The following is an 18,951-nucleotide window of genomic DNA, read 5'->3' on the forward strand; positions in this document are numbered from 1 at the left end:
CCTTATTTTCTGTATATTGCTTTTAGTAGTTGTAGAAACCAGTATAAAATTATAATAAAAGTAAAAAATCAAATAATATTAATTAAATAAAATCATTTGTGCTTTATATTGCCATATGGAAATTTTCACAATAAAAGAATTGTGATATTTAGTGTCCCAGTGAGTTAGAAACTGATCACAGGAAAAGGTTCTGCTGAAAACCAAGATCACCTTTCAATGACATCCTGCATCACTTCATTTCGTGGCTCGTTAGCTGCTCAGCTTCTACTTCAATATTCCTGGTCAGTTGCTCTAAACTAAGTGTAAGTAAGCTTTAATCATGAGCGCCAATATTGTAAAATGGCCGAGTCGAAGTCATCAAATGAAAAGTTAATATAAGGAGTACAATACACAATCGCCTAAACACAAGAAATAGACCGCCTATTACCAGCAGGCTTATAGTAACCGTCCAGACTATGCCCCAACTCCGATAGAGGTTGCTCAACGTCACTCAGATAGTACTGCGTGAGCTATAGACTAGGAAACAGACTATACTGTCTAGCAGGACGGCTCGAATCTAAATTTAGTAGTAACACATGATCATGGAGGCATACTGCAACATTAAAAAATTTGAAAGCGAAAGTGGCGAGTGCACATTTTATATGGAATATACCATATCCCAAGACACATAATCCATTAGATACACATTCACCTGAGGAGATATTTGTTCACGCCTTTTTCCAAAAACTAAATCAAGGCAATGTCTCAAATGTTTTCAAGCAGGTGCATTACAATAACTATGACTAGCCACTCACAGTGACCCCATGGCCTAACGCAACCCCAACTCGCAATGAATCACGACTGATTATTAGTAATAATGCAACATTTGTTGCACTGCTCAGCTGCACAAGACATCAGATCCCCAACGTGCCAGTGAAGTAGTGGCTATTTCTCTCTCAGCTGCTACAGGTTTGCCTTCTGGGCAAACTTCCAATGAATGCGCATGTCTCGTTGAATAGCTGCCAACTAATGCAGACGTGAGGCCAGCAGTTGCTAACAGCTGTGGTCCATATGCTACCGACGAGTTGAAAAACGTTCTTAGGCTGGTGGTCTATCAAGTTGAATGCACAGCAATAATGTACACTAATAGCAACTGCTAATCACCTCATGCCATGAACAACAACATATCCAGAGAGAAACAGAGATGTAATTTTGAGACAGACGTAAACAACTACACCGAAAAGCAGGCAAGACAGCTAGGAATCAGTCTGATGGAAAAGCATGCTAACAAGTAAAGAGCCAGATGTATAGTTATACAAACAGTAATATTGCGTATACAGGTGTAATATACTTACGTAGGCATACTAACTAATGTAGTAGAAATATCTCCCGCTTGAGTCAAACTGAATTTCAGAGCTAGTCGTGATATATCAGTGTCTTCTGCCTACAATATGTTAAAGAGAACTCTTTTCATTAACAAGAATTTTTTCATTATAAAACCCTACCACCGAATGTATAATCAATAGCAATTAGCATGCACGTGCATGCGTTTATTATCGCGCACTTTAATGTCTGAGTGGTTGTATGTAAATTTGCTCACTTTACAATATGCTACAGCTTGTGAACAAGCCAGCTTCAGCTCAGGGCTAGCAGGATGCCCGATGGAGGTCCTCTCTCCAGACAACAGCCCCATTCCCAGAGGAGCAGCACTGATGATTCCGATACCTTTACTCTAGGATGGGGCAATCACAGACAGGCCGTCCACACAGGTTAGGCAATTTCACATAGTCCAGTTACAGGTGTCACTGCAAACACACACATATATATATAATTATATATTATTGAAATAATTAATATATTAATATTTATAAATATATTGAATTTTATTTGCAATAGAATATATATATATATATAAATAAAATAAATAAATATTATATATATATATATATATATTATATATATATATATACATATATATATATATTATATATATATATATATATAATCTGTATAAGAACCACTTCCTATATAAATACCTGGAAGTAAGAAATGTGCTCAGCAAAGAGGTTGTCAAATAGAGTTTGAGTGACAGTAGGATAGTATGATATCTACTTCACTTGACTCCTTTCAATCACCTCTCTATCCACCACACAGATATATCATTAGCTGGTTATTTAACAGAGGTAAACATCTAGTTTTAAGAAAGAAAAATCAATTCACACATTTACTATATATGACAAAATAAATTTAATCTGAAACATTCATAAATCTCATTATGTTAGCTTTCTTTATGTCCTCAATTTAAAGTTACAGTTAACCAACTGCACCACTCTAAACGTTACGTCCATTTTAGTGTACCTCAATGAAGCAATAGGATAACCGGTGATGCCAATGTAGTGGGCCTTGCCTGCATCCTTTATCTTTCTGTAGGGCAGGCAGTGTTTCATTGAGAATTACTTCCACTGGGGTGCAAACTCCAAGTCATGAACCTGTAAGAAAGCAACTGCCAGGTAAATGGTAGCTGGAGGTGAGCAGAAACTAGATAACAGTATCACATTATTTGAAAGTGGTTCGCTTAAAAATTAAATATCTCACAAGAAAGATAACCACGAACATATTAAGGACCGTGTAAGGTTGAAATAGGCACAATTAAGGATAAGTAACCTATGATAACACGTTGAAGCAAATGGAAGCAGTTGGACCAATTACAGAGGGTGAGAGTTCCCCATGTTCAGTCATAGTATGTTTTAGTAGGTATTCAGTTAGAATCACACCCATGATAAGAGTGGAAAAATAAGATATATAAAATTTTTAAATGTGCAAGGTTTTGTGTATATCACAGCAGAAGCAGCATTTATTAACTTAGCACAGACTTAGCACAGACATGAAGAGATACTAAGTCATGATATGAATGACTACCTAAGTGTAACAGTAATAAGATTATTAAAATGGCAAGGTCCAAAATCTAGCAAAATCATGACACTAGCGACACCTAGGAGTGTGTTGTATAAACTGTATTACAGTTGGCTATTGTGCTATCAACCAGCTCATCAACTGCGCCGCAGATGGTACCTAGTGCATGTTTTCACTAATGATATTATTTTATTCAACCCCTTACCACACTACCATGGTTGACTTCTCTGGATGACATCACTGAAATTAACCCTATTATATACATATTTCCAGCAGTGACATAATATTGTCACTCCTGATATTACCTATATACATGATATATGTTCTGATACATGAATATAAATAAATAAATAAACATATATATATATATATATCAGGAGTAGATAATAGGGAAGGAGTGTGACTTCAATAAACAAGGGAAATTCGTCATTTACTAGCCTTATAATTACCTACGATTTACTACGCGTAACTCAACCAACTTGAGCTCAAATCGTACAGAGTACATTCGCCTAGCATTGTGCGAAATCGTTTCCTCGTATACACCCGCAATCCGGAGATACAGACTAAAACGTACGACACGATTTTCCATTATGTTGCCAGCAAACTGAATGAGTAAACCGCTTAACTCGAAACAAAAGGCAGCTGTAAATAAGTCAAAGATTAGCTCAGCGAGCCACACCGCATCGCCGAGGGCGCAAGAGTCGTTAGTAGCTGCTTGGTGCAGCCTAGTGTGGCACGATGCTAGGCGAATGTACTGTGTACGATTTGAGCTCAAGTTGGTTGAGTTACGCGTAGTAAATCGTAGGTATTCTAAGGCTAGTAAATGACGAATTTCCCTTGTTTATTGAAGTCACACTCCTTCCCTATTATCTACTTCTGATATATATATATATTTATATACAAAAAAAATATCTGTATTGTCCCACCTGTATGATGTCAACGTATTGCAAGCCAAGTCGTTCTAGGCTCTCATCCACACTTTTCCTTGTTCGCTCTTCACCGAAGTCAAACATTTTGTGAATATCTGGACTGTATCGACCGACTTTGGTAGCAATATAATAGGAATCTCTTGGAATGTTTTTCAGAGCCTGGAAAATAAGATAATTGCACTTTAGCAAGTATATACAAAAGCAGGAACATATGAACGTATAGAACTGACATGCCTTTTGCGATTGTGGAATATTATTTCCAACATCATTTATGGATACACTCAAGGTTTTACGAGAAATTTCATTGATTTTTCACTTTCATTTTTATTCGATAGTTAACACTAGGTGTCACCTCTGTACATGCTTATTTCTCCATATAGCAATGCATGTGAACTTTCAGAGCTTTTGATTGCCCGCATGCGTGTGTAGTGAGCCGTGGCCCTATAAACACACATTTACTGATGATGTCAGAGACAGAATACAACCAGCCTGTTCTTTACGCCAGAATCAGCCTCAACACTCCTACAACTGTCAACTGCCGGAAGTAGTTGATATTGCTACATGGTCGAAAATAGCATTTATACTTCGTTACATAGCATTACATAGCGATCATTGTGAAAAGTAGAAAACGTTAATTTCTCTGTTTCGATTTCAGCTTGAGCATAGAGGTACATCTCATCTATAAATAAATCGTGTGATTGATTCGATTCATCGGTCAATATACGTTTACTCTTCATTAGTGCAATGCCTGTGCAAAAGCTTGAGTGTATCCTTAAAGGAGCAGTCATTAAAAAAAATAATAAAAGTGTCAATGACACTGTAGCTCACCTTGGGTGTGATAGAAGAGGGAGGGGGGATATATAAAGCAAGAGTATATATATGAGAGAACTCCCATTATATAGCATATCTCCCATTATATACTCTTGACAATGATATATGCATAAGTTTTGATGCACATAGAAAGATCGCGCTCACTGTCTCACACCACGCGTCAATCACGCATGTTCTACTGCGCGGTTACAGGTCGACGATCGGACAGCGGCCGCGGAAGAGTCGCAAGGCGCGCAAGACACGCAAGAACCGGAACCGGAACCGCGCCGAAGTTAGAGACCCGATCGCAGACGCGTCGGCCGACGAGGCGGACGAGTCCGGGCAGGAGAAGATCCGAATCAGCATCATGCAGTACATGATGCCGCTCAACATACCCAAGCGTAAGTCTTCCACGAGACACGCCATAGCTACAGACAACGATAACCGCGGATACGTGCATGCCATGTAAAAAAACAATGCGATATTTTAACCAGTAGTAGAGCTCGTATATAGAGTTTGTTTACTATGTTTATTCCCAGTTCCACTTAACTTCCAACTGTAGTTATAATATACTGTACAATACTATAACACACTATAGTTCTAACTGCGTAGCGAACTCAAACCGCTGCGACTGACTGTCAGTGTCTATATCGGCTGATGTAACCGCGTTCGGTATTACGGACCCGAAATTGAAATGTCAAAGTTTGACGCCGCGCTTCCTGCGTGTTTGTGTCCTTCAAAGTTTGACAATCGATTTCCTGCGCATCTGTAATAAGCAGTCGAGTAGCAGCAATCGTCGCGTGTATTAACGAGAGGTGTCGCGAATCGCTTCAGTTAAGCGCTCCAAGATGGTGCCGGTCGGCGAGAGCGGCTGGGTGAACTTTAACATCAAGAGCACGGTGCGCGCCTGGGTGCGGCGGCCCGACGACAACCAGGGACTCGAGATTCACATCGAGAACAGCCGCGGCGAACCCGTGCCGGCGGCTCGCTTCATCGCGCCCCTCAACTGCAGCATTCACAAAGGTTCGCAGGCTTCACATGTTCTCAGGCGTACGTGTTCACAGCTTCCTTTCTCGCGATTTTTTATTTCTCGCGGAAACGCTCGCGCGTTTGGGCCATCTGCCCGCTGCGGTCAGTTCGTCGGTCATTAGTGGACTGAAACTAGTCGGTCACACGCGCGCATGCATACACACACGCACGCACGCACGCGCACACGCACGCACACACACACACACACGACACAGACAGACAGACAGTCACACACACACGCGCACGCGACGCGCTCGTAAACGCGCGAGCAGTGTTTTAGATGTTATTCAGAGCAGTGTTTTAGATGTTATTCAGAGCAGTGTTTTATATGTTATTCAGAGCAGTGTTTTAGATGTTATTCAGAGCAGTGTTTTAGATGTTATTCATCGCGAGTTTCAACAGCTTGGTAGCTTTTCAGCGACCACTGAGCTGTAGTGGCTTAAAGGCATACAGAGTCTCTGGATGTAGAGCTATAGCTAGAAAGTAAAATACAGGCCAGCTGATCATGAGTAAAAATAGCGCAGTGCGCACATTGAATTGGAGATGTTCTTGTACAATGTATCGCGTTAAAGGCGACGCTACGCATCCACATACGTGTACGAGTAGCGGAGCGAGATATCACTGGTATAATTGCTATCGACATATGCCGGTGTACTTGTCCGCGAGGAATATTTGCGAATGCTGACATTCATTCCGCTTTTATACTCACAGGAGTTCATGTGCAATCGTCGAACGTCGAAGCTAGCAATTCGCTCGGCACGGAAACGAACACAGAGGTCCCGCCAGTTGATCCGTCCCTGCTGAAGGAACACTGTCCCTGGCTGGACATTGGCACGATGGACGTCCCGCGGACAACCCGACCCAGTCGCGACCCCTCGATCGGACGTGATCTCAGCGAAGCCGCCGGAACACCGGATGTTGTGCCACGCAACGAAGCAGACGGGGATGAACCGCCCGACTACCATCCGGTCGACGATTACGAACCAAAGCCAATCGACTTCTCTCAGTTCATCTCTACGCCCTTCCCCCTCGTCAGTTACCCTGAGCACACGCTGCCTAGTGCCGAAGACGGTTTAGGTGGGGAGCCAGACCGTTAACCTGTGATCGGTGTGCCGTACAACTGTACTGAGACTTATACGCTATCACGCACCACCCGGGAACAGTACTGAAAGCCCTGCAGCTGGTTTCCGGGCTGTCAACGGCACCTGTACATATGATGTGTCTTAAAGCAAGCAGAAAACATATCGAGTATAGGTCCTGGATGTAAATATTATTTGGGTTTAATCTACGTATCGTATTGCATCTTGTTTCTATCGTAATGATAATATATTTATTGCTGTAGGAACTTAGAAAGCGGAATAACTGGTGAAAATGTTAATCACGCGCGCAAGAGAACAACGCGTAGCGTTGATTAGAGGTGAACGAAGGCGGATGTCAACGTCATGGTTCCTACGGGCTGCTTGGGATCAAGAACAGAAGCTGTTAAACATCTACAATTAGTGCAGATGTTACATGTAAATACGATTAAAATTCTGCCCTGTGAAACGCTGCATCATTATCAAAACGGAATGTAGGTAGTAGCACTGACTTTAGCCATATCATACCACTATTTCATAATAACTTGTACAGATTGATGTTTCTTTAAAAAATAAATGTCACGTCGTATAAGCATTAAAACAAATATTGGTTCTTTATATATTACTTGCTAACCGCAGTTTGTTATACGCTTAACAGATCAAACAGATAACCGAATACACATAAATGATATATAACATCACCTATATATTAAGATCTTGCAATTTTCATCAGTAGCTATAGTCTCAACTTTCATACATTGACATTTGCAAATAACAGGAGCAGCTAGTAAAAGTACACTTGCAAAAATATCTGCTACATCAGCGTACACTGAAATAGTAACAATAATTGGTATTACGCATATAAACGCATTACCTATAATCATTAGACATACAATATAGCAAAGTATACCGAAATGGAGGTACACATACACAGCAATCATAATAAAACGCATTCAGGTGCATCTGAGAGGCTGGGTAAACTCAAATCTATTTCGTCTGCTAGTCCGAGCAATTCCTCCGCAGAACACATTAGCTAGACGGACCGCAAAACAGATTATTTACACGGAGAAAACTAAAACATCGATGGTAGCCAAAGAAGTGCCGACCAGAAAGGCATATCGCGTTGCAACAGATTAGTTGGCCGTCACTTTATGCCTGCATTGGAAGCCTAGCTAAATGCCACCTTCGCGGCTTACCGAATTTAGACCCACCGCCCCTTCTATTCCTGCAGCATCCTAAGAGGGTTGCGCTGGCCCCATGACTCGGGGCAAGATGTGTTGACCATGTCGGCACGTCTGTACGCCTGCTAATCCCACCAGGCCGTCAGACAGGCAGCATGCTGCGGCCGGGTGCCGACCAAACTTCACACATGACGTCTGTAAACAACTCGGCGCAATCTGGCGCCTCGGTATGTCACGGCAAATCTGCGATAATGCGATGCATTGCGACTCATCCCACACAAAATGCCGCGCCACCTACCAGGGGCGTGTTCAGGGGGTCCGGACCCACCCCCCTGCTCGCGCAGAAAACGCATCTAAAAGGGTCAAATTTCAAAAATTTTCTGGGGGAGGGCAAATTTTTTCCAGACCCCCACTTTGCGTGCTCCCAAGTTTGGGTTACGGTTAGACCCCCCCCCCCTGGTACAAATCCTGTACACGCCCCTACGTACGACTATGTTTGAGCAACTGCCATATGATGACGAAACTATACGGATCATAGTGGTGATGGCCGAATACGTAATACATTTGAAAGATGTGTATAACAAATTCATATCATATACTTATACTTATTATCTGCAAATGTTGTTTGTCTCACCATCAACGAATGAGCTCTCACGACACATTTCATCTTTTACAACTGTTGTATTCAAAACACGCTGCCACAAGGTATACTATGCACACAAGGAACAACTAATAGCTTCATACTCTTACAGCTTTTGTTTTCCACGGTACGTCTGTGTGTATGGGTGTGCGAGCATGTGTGCGTGCTTGCATACATACGTCTATACATGAGTGTACATGCGTACGTACGTGCGTGCGCGTGTATGTGTGTGCGTGTATGTGTGTGTTTATGTGTGTGCGCGTGCGTCCGCGTGTAGATGGCTGTCTCAGTGTCTGTAACTCTATCTGCATACAAACATTATGTAGTACTGTGAGAAACAACATGGATGACAAGTCCCTGCCGTTAAATCAACCTGAAGCATGTCATATCGTAGTAAGGCAATGCCTAGTTTATTGAGTAAGAAAATAAACTGGGTATAATTTTTGCAACATACTTGATTCCTCTACAAATCATTACGCAATTTCTGATGTCAATATTAAGTTGTGCTGTCGCGTTTGATTTTGGACCAATACTTCTTCAATTCCACACCTTCCCACGAGTTTGGCGGCGGTTTGAAAAATCTGAAATGGAAATTATTAATGAGAAAATAACTATGCTTGCACATGACTTACAGATTTACATATACCACTACTCTTATATGGTCAATAGGGCCAGATTTGTTCCTTATTTTCTTATATTGCTTTTAGTAGTTGTAGAAACCAGTATAAAATTATAATAAAAGTAAAAAATCAAATAAATATTAATTAAATAAAATCATATTGTGCTTTATATTGCCATATGGAAATTTTCACAATCAAAGAATTGTGATATTTAGTGTCCCAGTGAGTTAAAACTGATCACAGGGAAAAGGTTCTGCTGAAAACCAAGATCACCTTTCAATGACATCCTGCATCACTTTCATTTCGTGGCTCGTTAGCTGCTCAGCTTCTACTTCAATATTCCTGGTCAGTTGCTCTAAACTAAGTGTAAGTAAGCATTAAACATGAGCGACAATATTGTAAAATGGCCGAGTGAAGTCATCAAAATGAAAAGTTAATATAAGGAGTACAATACACAATCGCCTAAACACAAGAATAGACCGCCTTATTACCAGCAGGCTTATAGTAACCGTCCAGACTATGCCCCAACTCCGATAGAGGTTGCTCAACGTCACTCAGATAGTACTGCGTGAGCTATAGACTAGGAAACAGACTATACTGTCTAGCAGGATGGCTCGAATCTAAATTTAGTAGTAACACATGATCATGGAGGCATACTGCAACATAGCGAAAGCGAAAGTGGAGAGTGCACATTTTATATGGAATATACCATATCCCAAGACACATAATCCATTAGATACACATTCACCTGAGGAGATATTTGTTCACCCTTTTTCCAAAAACTAAATCAAGGCAATGTCTCAAATGTTTTCAAGCAGGTGCATTACAATAACTATGACTAGCCACTCACAGTGACCCCATGGCCTAACGCAACCCAACTCGCAATGAATCACGAGTGATTATTAGTAATAATCAACATTTGTTGCACTGCTCAGCTGCACAGACATCAGATCCCAACGTGCCAGTGAAGTAGTGGCTATTTCCCTCTCAGCTGCTACAGGTTTGCCTTCTGGGCAAACTTCCAATGAATGCGCATGTCTTGTTGAATAGCTGCCAACTAATGCAGACTGAGGCCAGCAGTTGCTAACAGCTGTGGTCCATATGCTACCGACCGAGTTGAAAAACGTTCTTAGCTGGTGGTCTATCAAGTTGAATCACAGCAATAATGTACACTAATAGCAACTGCTAATCACCTCATCCCTGAACAACAACATATCCAGGAGAAACAGAGATGTAATTTTGAGACAGACGTAAACAACTACACCGAAAAGCAGGCAGACAGCTAGGAATCAGTCTGATGGAAAAGCATGCTAACAAGTAAAGAGCCAGATGTATAGTTATACAAACAGTAATATTCCTATACAGGTATATATACTTACGTAGGCATACTAACTAATGTAGTAGAAATATCTCCTGCTTGAGTCAAACTGAATTTCAGAGCTAGTCGTGATATATCAGTGTCTTCTGCCTACAATATGTTAAAGAGAACTCTTTTCATTAACAAGAATTTTTTCATTATAAAACCCTACCACCGAATGTATAATCAATAGCAATTAGCATGCACGTGCATGCGTTTATTAGCACGCACTTTAATGTCTGAGTGGTTGTATGTACAATTTGCTCACTTTACAATATGCTACAGCTTGTGAACAAGCCAGCTTCAGCTCAGGGCTGGCAGGATGCCACGATGGAGGTCCTCTCTCAGACAACAGCCCCATTCCCAGAGGGGCAGCACTGATGATTCCGATACCTTTACTCTAGATGGGGCAATCACAGACAGGCGTCACACAGGTTAGGCAATTTCACATAGTCCAGTTACAGGTGTCACTGCAAACACACACATATATATATAATTATATATATTATTTGAAATAATTAATATATTAATATTTTATAAATATATTGAATTTTATTTGCAATAGGATATTATATATATATATAAATAAATAAAAATAATATTATATATATATATATATATATATATATATATATATATACATAATATATAATATATATATATATATATATATATATCTGTATAAGAACCACTTCCTATATAAATACCTGGAAGTAAGAAATGTGCTGAGCAAAAGAGTTGTCAAATAGAGTTGAGTGACAGTAGGATAGTATGACATCTATCTTCACTTGACTCCTTTCAATCACCTCTCTACCCACCAACAGATATATCATAGCTGGTTAGTTTAACAGAGGTAAACATCTAGTTTTAAGAAAAAAATCAATTCACACATTTACTATATATGAAAAATAAATTTACTCTGAAACATTCATAAACTCTCATTATGTTACTTTCTTTTATGTCACTCAATTAAAGTTACAGTTAACCAACTGCACCACTCCTAAAGCATTACGTTCACATTTTAGTGTACCTCAATGAAGCAATAGGATAACCGGTATGCCAATGTAGTGCGCCTTGCTGCATCCTTTATCTTCTGTAGGGGCAGGCAGTGTTTCATTGAGAGATACTTCACTGAGGGTGGCCAAACTCGCCAAGTCATGAACCTGTAGAAAGCAACTGCCAGGTAAATGGTAGCTGGAGGCTAGAGCAGAAACTTAGATAACAGTATCACATTATTTGGAAAGTGGTTCGCTTAAAAATTAAATATCTCACAAGAAAGATAACCACGAAACATATTAAGGACGTCGTGTAAGGTTGAAAATAGGCACAACTAAGGATAAGTAACCTATGATTAACACGTTGAAGGCAAATTGAAGCAGTTGACCAATTACAGAGGGTGAGAGTTCCCCATGTTCAGTCATAGTATGTTTTAGTAGGTATTCAGTTAGAATCACACCCATGATAAGAGTGGAAATATAATATATATAAAATTTTTAAATGTGCAAGTTTTGTGTATATCACAGCAGAAGCAGCATTTATTAACTTAGCACTTATTGACTTAGCACAGACATGAGAGAATACTAAGTCATAATATGAATGACTACCTAAGTGTAACAGTAATAAGATTATTAAAATGGCAAGGTCCAAAATCTAGCAAAATCATGACACTAGCGACACCTAGGAGTGTTTGTATAAACTGTATTACAGTTCGCTATTGTGCTATCAACCAGCTCATCAACTGCACCGCAGATGGTACCTAGTGCATTTTTTCACTAATGATATTATTTTATTCAACCCCTTACCAGCCACTACCATGGTTGACTTCTCTGGATGACATCACTGAAATTAACCCTATTATATACATATTTTCAGCAGTGACATAATATTGTCCTCCTGAATTACCTATATACATGATATATGTCTGATACATGATATATGTATAATATATAAATAACAATATATATATATATATACAGGAGTAGATAATAGAAGGAGTGTGACTTCAATAAACAAGGGAAATTCGTCATTTACTAGCCTTAATAATACCTACATTTACTACGCGTAACTCAACCAACTTGAGCTCAAATCGTACAGAGTACATTCGCTCGCATTTGCAAATCGTTTCCTCGTATACACCCGCAATCCGGAGATACACTTAAACGTACACATCGATTCACTGCAACAGCAAACTGAATGAGTAAACCGCTTAACTCGAAACAAAAGGCAGCTGTAAATAAGTCAAAGATTAGCTCAGCGAGCCACACCGCATCGCCGAGGGCGCAAGGTCGTTAGTAGCTGCTTGGTGCAGCCGTAGTGTGCACGCATGCTAGGCGAATGTACTGTGTACGATTTGAGCTCAAGTTGGTTGAGTTACGCGTAGTAATATCGTAGGTATTCTAAGGCTAGTAAATGACGAATTTCCCTTGTTTATTGAAGTCACACTCCTTCCCTATTATCTACTTCTGATATATATATATATATATATATACAAGAAAAATATCTGTATTGTCCCACCTGTATGATGTCAACGTACTGCAAGCCAAGTCGTTCTAGGCTCTCATCCACACTTTTCCTTGTCGCTCTTCACCGAAGTCAAACATTTTGTGAATATCTGGACTGTATCGACCGACTTTGGTAGCAATATAATAGGAATCTCTTGGAATGTTTTTCAGAGCCTGGAAATAAGATAATTGCACTTTAGAAAGTATTACAAATGCAGGACAATATGAACGTATACAACTCACATGCCTTTTGCGATTGTGGATATATATTTCCAACATCATTAAGGATACACTCAAGGTTTTACGAGAAATTTCATTGATTTTTCACTTTCATTTTTATTCGATAGTTAACACTAGGTGCCACCTCTGTACATGCTTATTTCTCCATATACCAATGTATGTGAACTTACAGAGCTTTTGATGACCACATGCGTGTGTAGTGAGCGCTGGCCCTATAAACACACATTTACTGATGATGTCAGAGACAGAATACAACCAGCCTGTTCTTTACGCCAGAATCAGCCTAACACTTATACAAACTGTCAACTGCCGGAAGTAGTTGATATTGCTACATGGTCGAAAATAGCATTTATACTTCGTTACATAGCATTACATAGCGATCATTGTGAAAGTAGAAAACGTTAATTTCTCTGTTTCGATTTCAGCTTGAGCATAGAGGTACATCTCATCTATAAATAAATCGTGTGATTGATTCGATTCATCGAGTCAATATACGTTTACTCTTCATAGTGCAATGCCTGTGGCAAAAGCTTGAGTGTATCCTTAAAGGAGCAGTCATTAAAAAAAATAATAAAAGTGTCAATGACACTGTAGCTCACCTTGGGTGTGATAGAAGAGGGAGGGGGATATATATAAGCAAGAGTATATATTATATGAGAGAACTCCCATTATAAGCATATTCCCATTATATTACTCTTGACAATGATATATGCATAAGTTTTGATGCGAAAATAAATGTTTCAGATCTGAAAATCTGAAAGCTTGACGAGAGATGGTGCTATGCTAGCTCTAGTACTATAGCCCGCGTACAGTTGCCGCAGGCCTGCGGCAACTGTACGCGGGCTATAGTACTAGAGCTAGTGCTATGCCTAAATGATCGCCATTTTGGTTTTCGAATATCGCACAAATAAAAACAATATTATATTCCAGTCAAATTAGTGTAACAAAGAATCTAAAACACAATATTACACATATATAGGTATGATTTGTGAGTTGTTGAACAGTTAGACGAAATAAATGTAATAGGATGTTGTCATCTTTCCCATAGGAGTAACAACTGTTTTGGGGCTAGCCTTACACATTCACATACCAAAATTTAACAAAATCGAATGAATTTAGATGGCCATTTTCATTTTTGCCAAAGGTGGGCGTGGCTCGAAAGTAGGTCGACTGGCGTGCTCCAAAATAGGAAGATCAAATCTCTCCATAGGAGTAACAACTGTATTCAATTTGAAACATGTGGTCAAACGGTTCTTGAGTTATCGTTGACGTAGGCAGACACTGAAATGCATAGTGAAATTGCCAAAATCTACCCAATTTGCATAATTAAAAATAAAAAATAAAATCCCGTGTGATATGTTTTGGGCCAGTCCTTATTCATTCACATACTAGAAATGAGCAAAATCCGTTGAACCTGAACTGACTTAATGGCCATTTCCATTTTTGCCAAAAATGGATGTGGCTGCGAAAGTAGATCGACTGGCATGCCTCCAAAATAGGACGTTCAAACCTCTCCATAGGAGTAACAATCTGCATGCAATTTGCAAACATGTGCGGTCAAAGGCTTCTTGAGTTATCGTTGACGCTAGGCAGACACTGAAATGCATACGTGAAATTGCCAAAATCTACCTAATTTGCCATAATTTAAAAAAAAACCAGAACTTGTGTGATTTGTTTTGGGGCCAGTCCTCATTCATTCACATACCAGAAATGAGCAAAATCCATTGAACCTAAACTGACTTACGGCCATTTCCATTTTTTGCCAAAAAGTGGACGTGCGCTCGAATGTAGGTCGACTGGGTGCTCCAAAATAGGACGTTCAAACCTCTCCCATAGGAGTAACAACTACATGCAATTTGAAACATGTGGGTCAAAACGGGTTCTTGAGTTATCGTTGACCGTAGCCAAATGTTGACGGATATACGACGGATGGATGGACGGACGAACGGACGGACGGACGTACGACACCCCATAGCAATAGCTCATCTTGACAATGTCAAGGCGAGCTAAAAATGAAGTCTTTTATAACAGAAAACTATAAATACAAAATACATTAATATTTTTCTGACACTGGAAAAAGACTATTCAAGATTCTTGATATGAGGTCTTAAAACTCTACATACTACTATTATTTTCTACATACTTCCGTTATTGTACGCACTTTCTCTCTGCTTTAATTTATGTATTAATGAGGACATATTTACTTGTCCCAGCACCGTCTCTGATCTGCCATCTCCGTACCATGGTGCTGTGTCTATGTAATTCACACCTCTGCTGATTGCTTCTCCTACAACCTTAACTGATTCATCATCATTTACATCTGCATATCCTCCACCAAGGGCTGAAGCACCTGCACAAACAGAAACATATCACAGTTAGTAGATGATATTATTGACGCACATGTATCTGAATGTATGCTATCTTTGCAGATAACCGTGGTCATTGTTAAATAAACAAGTGACAAATAGACAGCGTTCCTCTTGCCTAAATCAAATCAAATAAAATTATAAATATATGCTACTTATAATCTGGACTCTACTGCTGTGTTTATACAAAAAACTATTTGTACCTTGCATGTAAAAGGTTCCTGGTCTGACTAGTGCTGGGGATAGTACTTACCAAAAAGCCCAGACACTAATTGACACAATTGCCGGTATTGTAATACAACGCTTTTGGCTGTTATATGGACACAATATGTAATATGGCAGGGCTATTACAGTCTTCACAAACAACTTTTTGAGTCACTTGCCTTTCAGGCAAATATTCTGTAAAATGTACATGGCCAAATGACATTCTAGTTGCCCAAATATTTTGCAGGAATATTTTTGGAAGAACGAGTAAAGAAGTGTATGCCAGACAACTTCTAGATGCCATTCGTTTCAGGTGTTAACATTTCCTGATTTTAAATGAAAAACCTTTAGCTAATGTCCAGTGATGTGTGCTGTGCGTGTTGCTGTGTGTTTTAAAAAAATGTTTCATGAGTTTATGTTTCAGGAACCCGTCGGACAAGTGAGCCTGCAAATTTTACATGCCCGCCGAGATTTCTACACGTCTCGGGCGTCGGATGCCCGGCTAAATTCAAAGACTGTTATTATCACAGGAAATGTGTCACATTACTAACATGAATCACAATGCAAGATCCTAGTGTAATTAATATTTGAAATTAACGGTTTGAACCTAGCAAACCTATATTGTCATTTATAGAAGTCACACCATGTATACACACACGCATATACACATGCATGTACACACACATTTATTTCTATATATATATAAATAATATAACTATACATAGAGATTATATAGTCATTGCTATACGAATGGTATAGCTCTATAAATTAAACTACATTACCATAACCAATAGCAGATAAATGCAAGTTAGTTTCGCCCAATTTGGTTTGTCGTAGAAGAGAAGCCATTGCTTGTTTACACAATCAGTAGTAGTACGAATGCAGGCCTACTTGGAACAGCTTTCTGCATTACCATGGGTGGCCTGCAGGGGATTAAGAAGGCATGTTAGACAGCAAGATATTGACACAATTACACTATATCCAATTCAAAGCATGTAGCTGGTGATTAACATGTTTATGTTTGCAAGGTCACTGCATATTTACACTACATATAACGCAGCAAAAAGTTAAAGACTATATACACCCATTACCCAAATATAGTAGTAAAGGATCAATACTATACGACACCTAATCTGCAATAAAGGAGAGGATCGTATTTAGTAGGGGTTAAAGTTTATAGTTAGAAACTAAAGTTCAAGAGGGAGTATTAGCATGAGCATAATTATATATTTAGAGTTAGAGTAGGGCGACAATGAATTCCAGATGAAGATGATAACGACGAGGAAGATTACGCATATATGTTTGTGTATTTACGGGGAGGGGGGGGAGCTAAAGGGACTAAACTAGAAAGACCAGGAAAGCCTGCACATGCCCTAGCATCAATCAGTTAGACACAAGGGTAAGGTTAGGAGTTATAGTGATGATGTATGATTTTGACATATGAAAGGTGATTATAATGTAGAACTGAGCCTATATTGTCTACCATTAAATATGGATAGAGAACCACTCACACCGTCACTGATGATAATTGATACATGTACAGTGTACACTGTGGAGCTCTATTGAGCTTTATTTATCATGGATCCTTGTATATTATTGTTGGATTATTGGTGTAGAAACTAGATTCAAGAAATGATCATACATAGAAGAGTCGACCCGAGCCTAGTTCTAAGTTTAGCACCCTGGATTAGTTTAGGACATATGCAAAAACACATTTTGCAGAGTTGCAAACTATCCTTGATCCAAAGGGTCTACTACAAGAACAGAGCTGGGGGTCTAGAAGAGCACTGGTTGTTTTAGGTGGTGTGGGTTGTGGGCTATACTATGGCCCATCGAAAAATGTAATAGATTTCTAGATCCTGTGTAGGACTTCATTATTGTATCTAACAGTATCAGTAACAATCCCTGTACTGTAGTATGCATACTGCCTGGTCTCGACCCTACTGGCAGTACTGCCACTGGCACTGTGTGTGGCAGTGACAATGAGGCGGCTAGAAAAACAGGTATGCATGCGGGCCTCATGCACATTTGCTTTTATCAGCGTTCTAGCTACCACTCTGATCAATTCTAAAAGAGTGGAGACACCTTTAAAAAACCATCTCTTTTATGTCACTCTATTAAAGTTACAGTTAACCAACTGCACCACTCCTAAAACGTTACGTCCCATTTTAGTGTACCTCAATGAAGCAATAGGATAACCGGTGATGCCAATGTAGTGGGCCTTGCCTGCATCCTTTATCTTCTGTAGGGCAGGCAGTGTTTCATTGAGAATTACTTCCACTGAGGGCGCAAACTCCAAGTCATGAACCTGTAAGAAAGCAACTGACAGGTAAATGGTAGCAGGAGGATGGAGCAGAAACTAGAACAGTATCACATTATTTGAAAAGTGGTTCGCTTAAAAATTAAATATCTCACAAGAAAGATAACCACGAACATATTATGGACCGTGTAAGGTTGAAATAGGCACAATTAAGGATAAGTAACCTATGATAACACGTTGAAGCAAATGGAAGCAGTTGGACCAATTACAGAGGGTGAGAGTTCCCCATGTTCAGTCATAGTATGTTTTAGTAGGTATTCAGTTAGAATCACACCCATGATAAGAGTGGAAATATAATATATATAATTTTTTTAAATGTGCAAGGTTTTGTGTATATCACAGCAGAAGCAGCATTTATTAACTTAGCACAGACTTAGCACAGACATGAAGAGATACTAAGTCATGATATGAATGACTACCTAAGTGTAACAGTAATAAGATTATTAAAATGGCACGGTCCAAAATCTAGCAAAATCATGACACACTAGTGACACCTAGGAGTGTGTTGTATAAACTGTATTACAGTTGGCTATTGTGCTATCAACCAGCTCATCAACTGCGCCGCAGATGGTACCTAGTGCATGTTTTCACTAATGATATTGTTTTATTCAACCCCTTACCAGCCACTACCATGGTTGACTTCTCTGGATGACATCACTGAAATTAACCCTATTATATACATATTTCCAGCAGTGACATAATATTGTCACTCCTGATATTACCTATATACATGATATATGTTCTGATACATGAATATAAATAAATAAATAAACATATATATATATA

The 18,951-nt window shown here is 39.4% G+C and overlaps 2 protein-coding genes and 2 long non-coding RNA genes across 6 annotated transcripts in view; 1 reads left to right on the forward strand and 3 right to left on the reverse strand.

The window, feature by feature from the left end:
- The window catches only part of LOC106807157, a 15,431-nt gene extending 8,075 nt beyond the window's left edge, over positions 1 to 7,356 (forward strand). For 2 of the 3 annotated variants that reach the window (XM_014809425.1, XM_014809426.1), the window contains exons 4-6: positions 4,842 to 5,032; positions 5,466 to 5,681; positions 6,372 to 7,356. In XM_014809425.1, the coding sequence (XP_014664911.1) occupies positions 4,842 to 5,032; positions 5,466 to 5,681; positions 6,372 to 6,757 (793 nt within the window). In that variant the 3' untranslated portion in view covers positions 6,758 to 7,356. The remainder of the gene's footprint in view (positions 1 to 4,841; positions 5,033 to 5,465; positions 5,682 to 6,371) is intronic. The other variant, XM_014809427.1, reaches the window with a different exon arrangement.
- LOC106807158 lies at positions 234 to 1,637 on the reverse strand. The gene is made up of 3 exons (XR_001393626.1): positions 1,580 to 1,637; positions 1,335 to 1,423; positions 234 to 296 (listed from the first exon to the last, which is right to left on the reverse strand). It is a non-coding gene; the product is annotated as an uncharacterized LOC106807158 (long non-coding RNA).
- LOC106807159 lies at positions 2,066 to 3,905 on the reverse strand. Its single transcript, XR_001393627.1, has 3 exons — positions 3,819 to 3,905; positions 2,338 to 2,468; positions 2,066 to 2,118 (listed from the first exon to the last, which is right to left on the reverse strand). It is a non-coding gene; the product is annotated as an uncharacterized LOC106807159 (long non-coding RNA).
- Positions 7,357 to 8,943: 1,587 nt separating the features above from the next.
- LOC106807123 (L-galactose dehydrogenase-like) overlaps positions 8,944 to 18,951 on the reverse strand; it is a 13,461-nt gene continuing 3,453 nt past the window's right edge. The window contains 10 exon segments of the mRNA XM_014809384.1: positions 8,944 to 9,138; positions 9,451 to 9,537; positions 10,557 to 10,645; positions 10,803 to 10,934; positions 11,242 to 11,344; positions 11,565 to 11,611; positions 13,049 to 13,110; positions 13,113 to 13,209; positions 15,480 to 15,625; positions 16,628 to 16,768. Coding sequence (XP_014664870.1) covers positions 9,054 to 9,138; positions 9,451 to 9,537; positions 10,557 to 10,645; positions 10,803 to 10,934; positions 11,242 to 11,344; positions 11,565 to 11,611; positions 13,049 to 13,110; positions 13,113 to 13,209; positions 15,480 to 15,625; positions 16,628 to 16,694 — 915 coding nt within the window. The 5' untranslated portion in view covers positions 16,695 to 16,768 and the 3' untranslated portion in view covers positions 8,944 to 9,053.

Source organism: Priapulus caudatus, unplaced genomic scaffold (genome assembly GCF_000485595.1).
Source record: "Priapulus caudatus unplaced genomic scaffold, Priapulus_caudatus-5.0.1 Scaffold197, whole genome shotgun sequence".
NCBI lineage: Eukaryota > Metazoa > Priapulida > Priapulimorpha > Priapulimorphida > Priapulidae > Priapulus > Priapulus caudatus.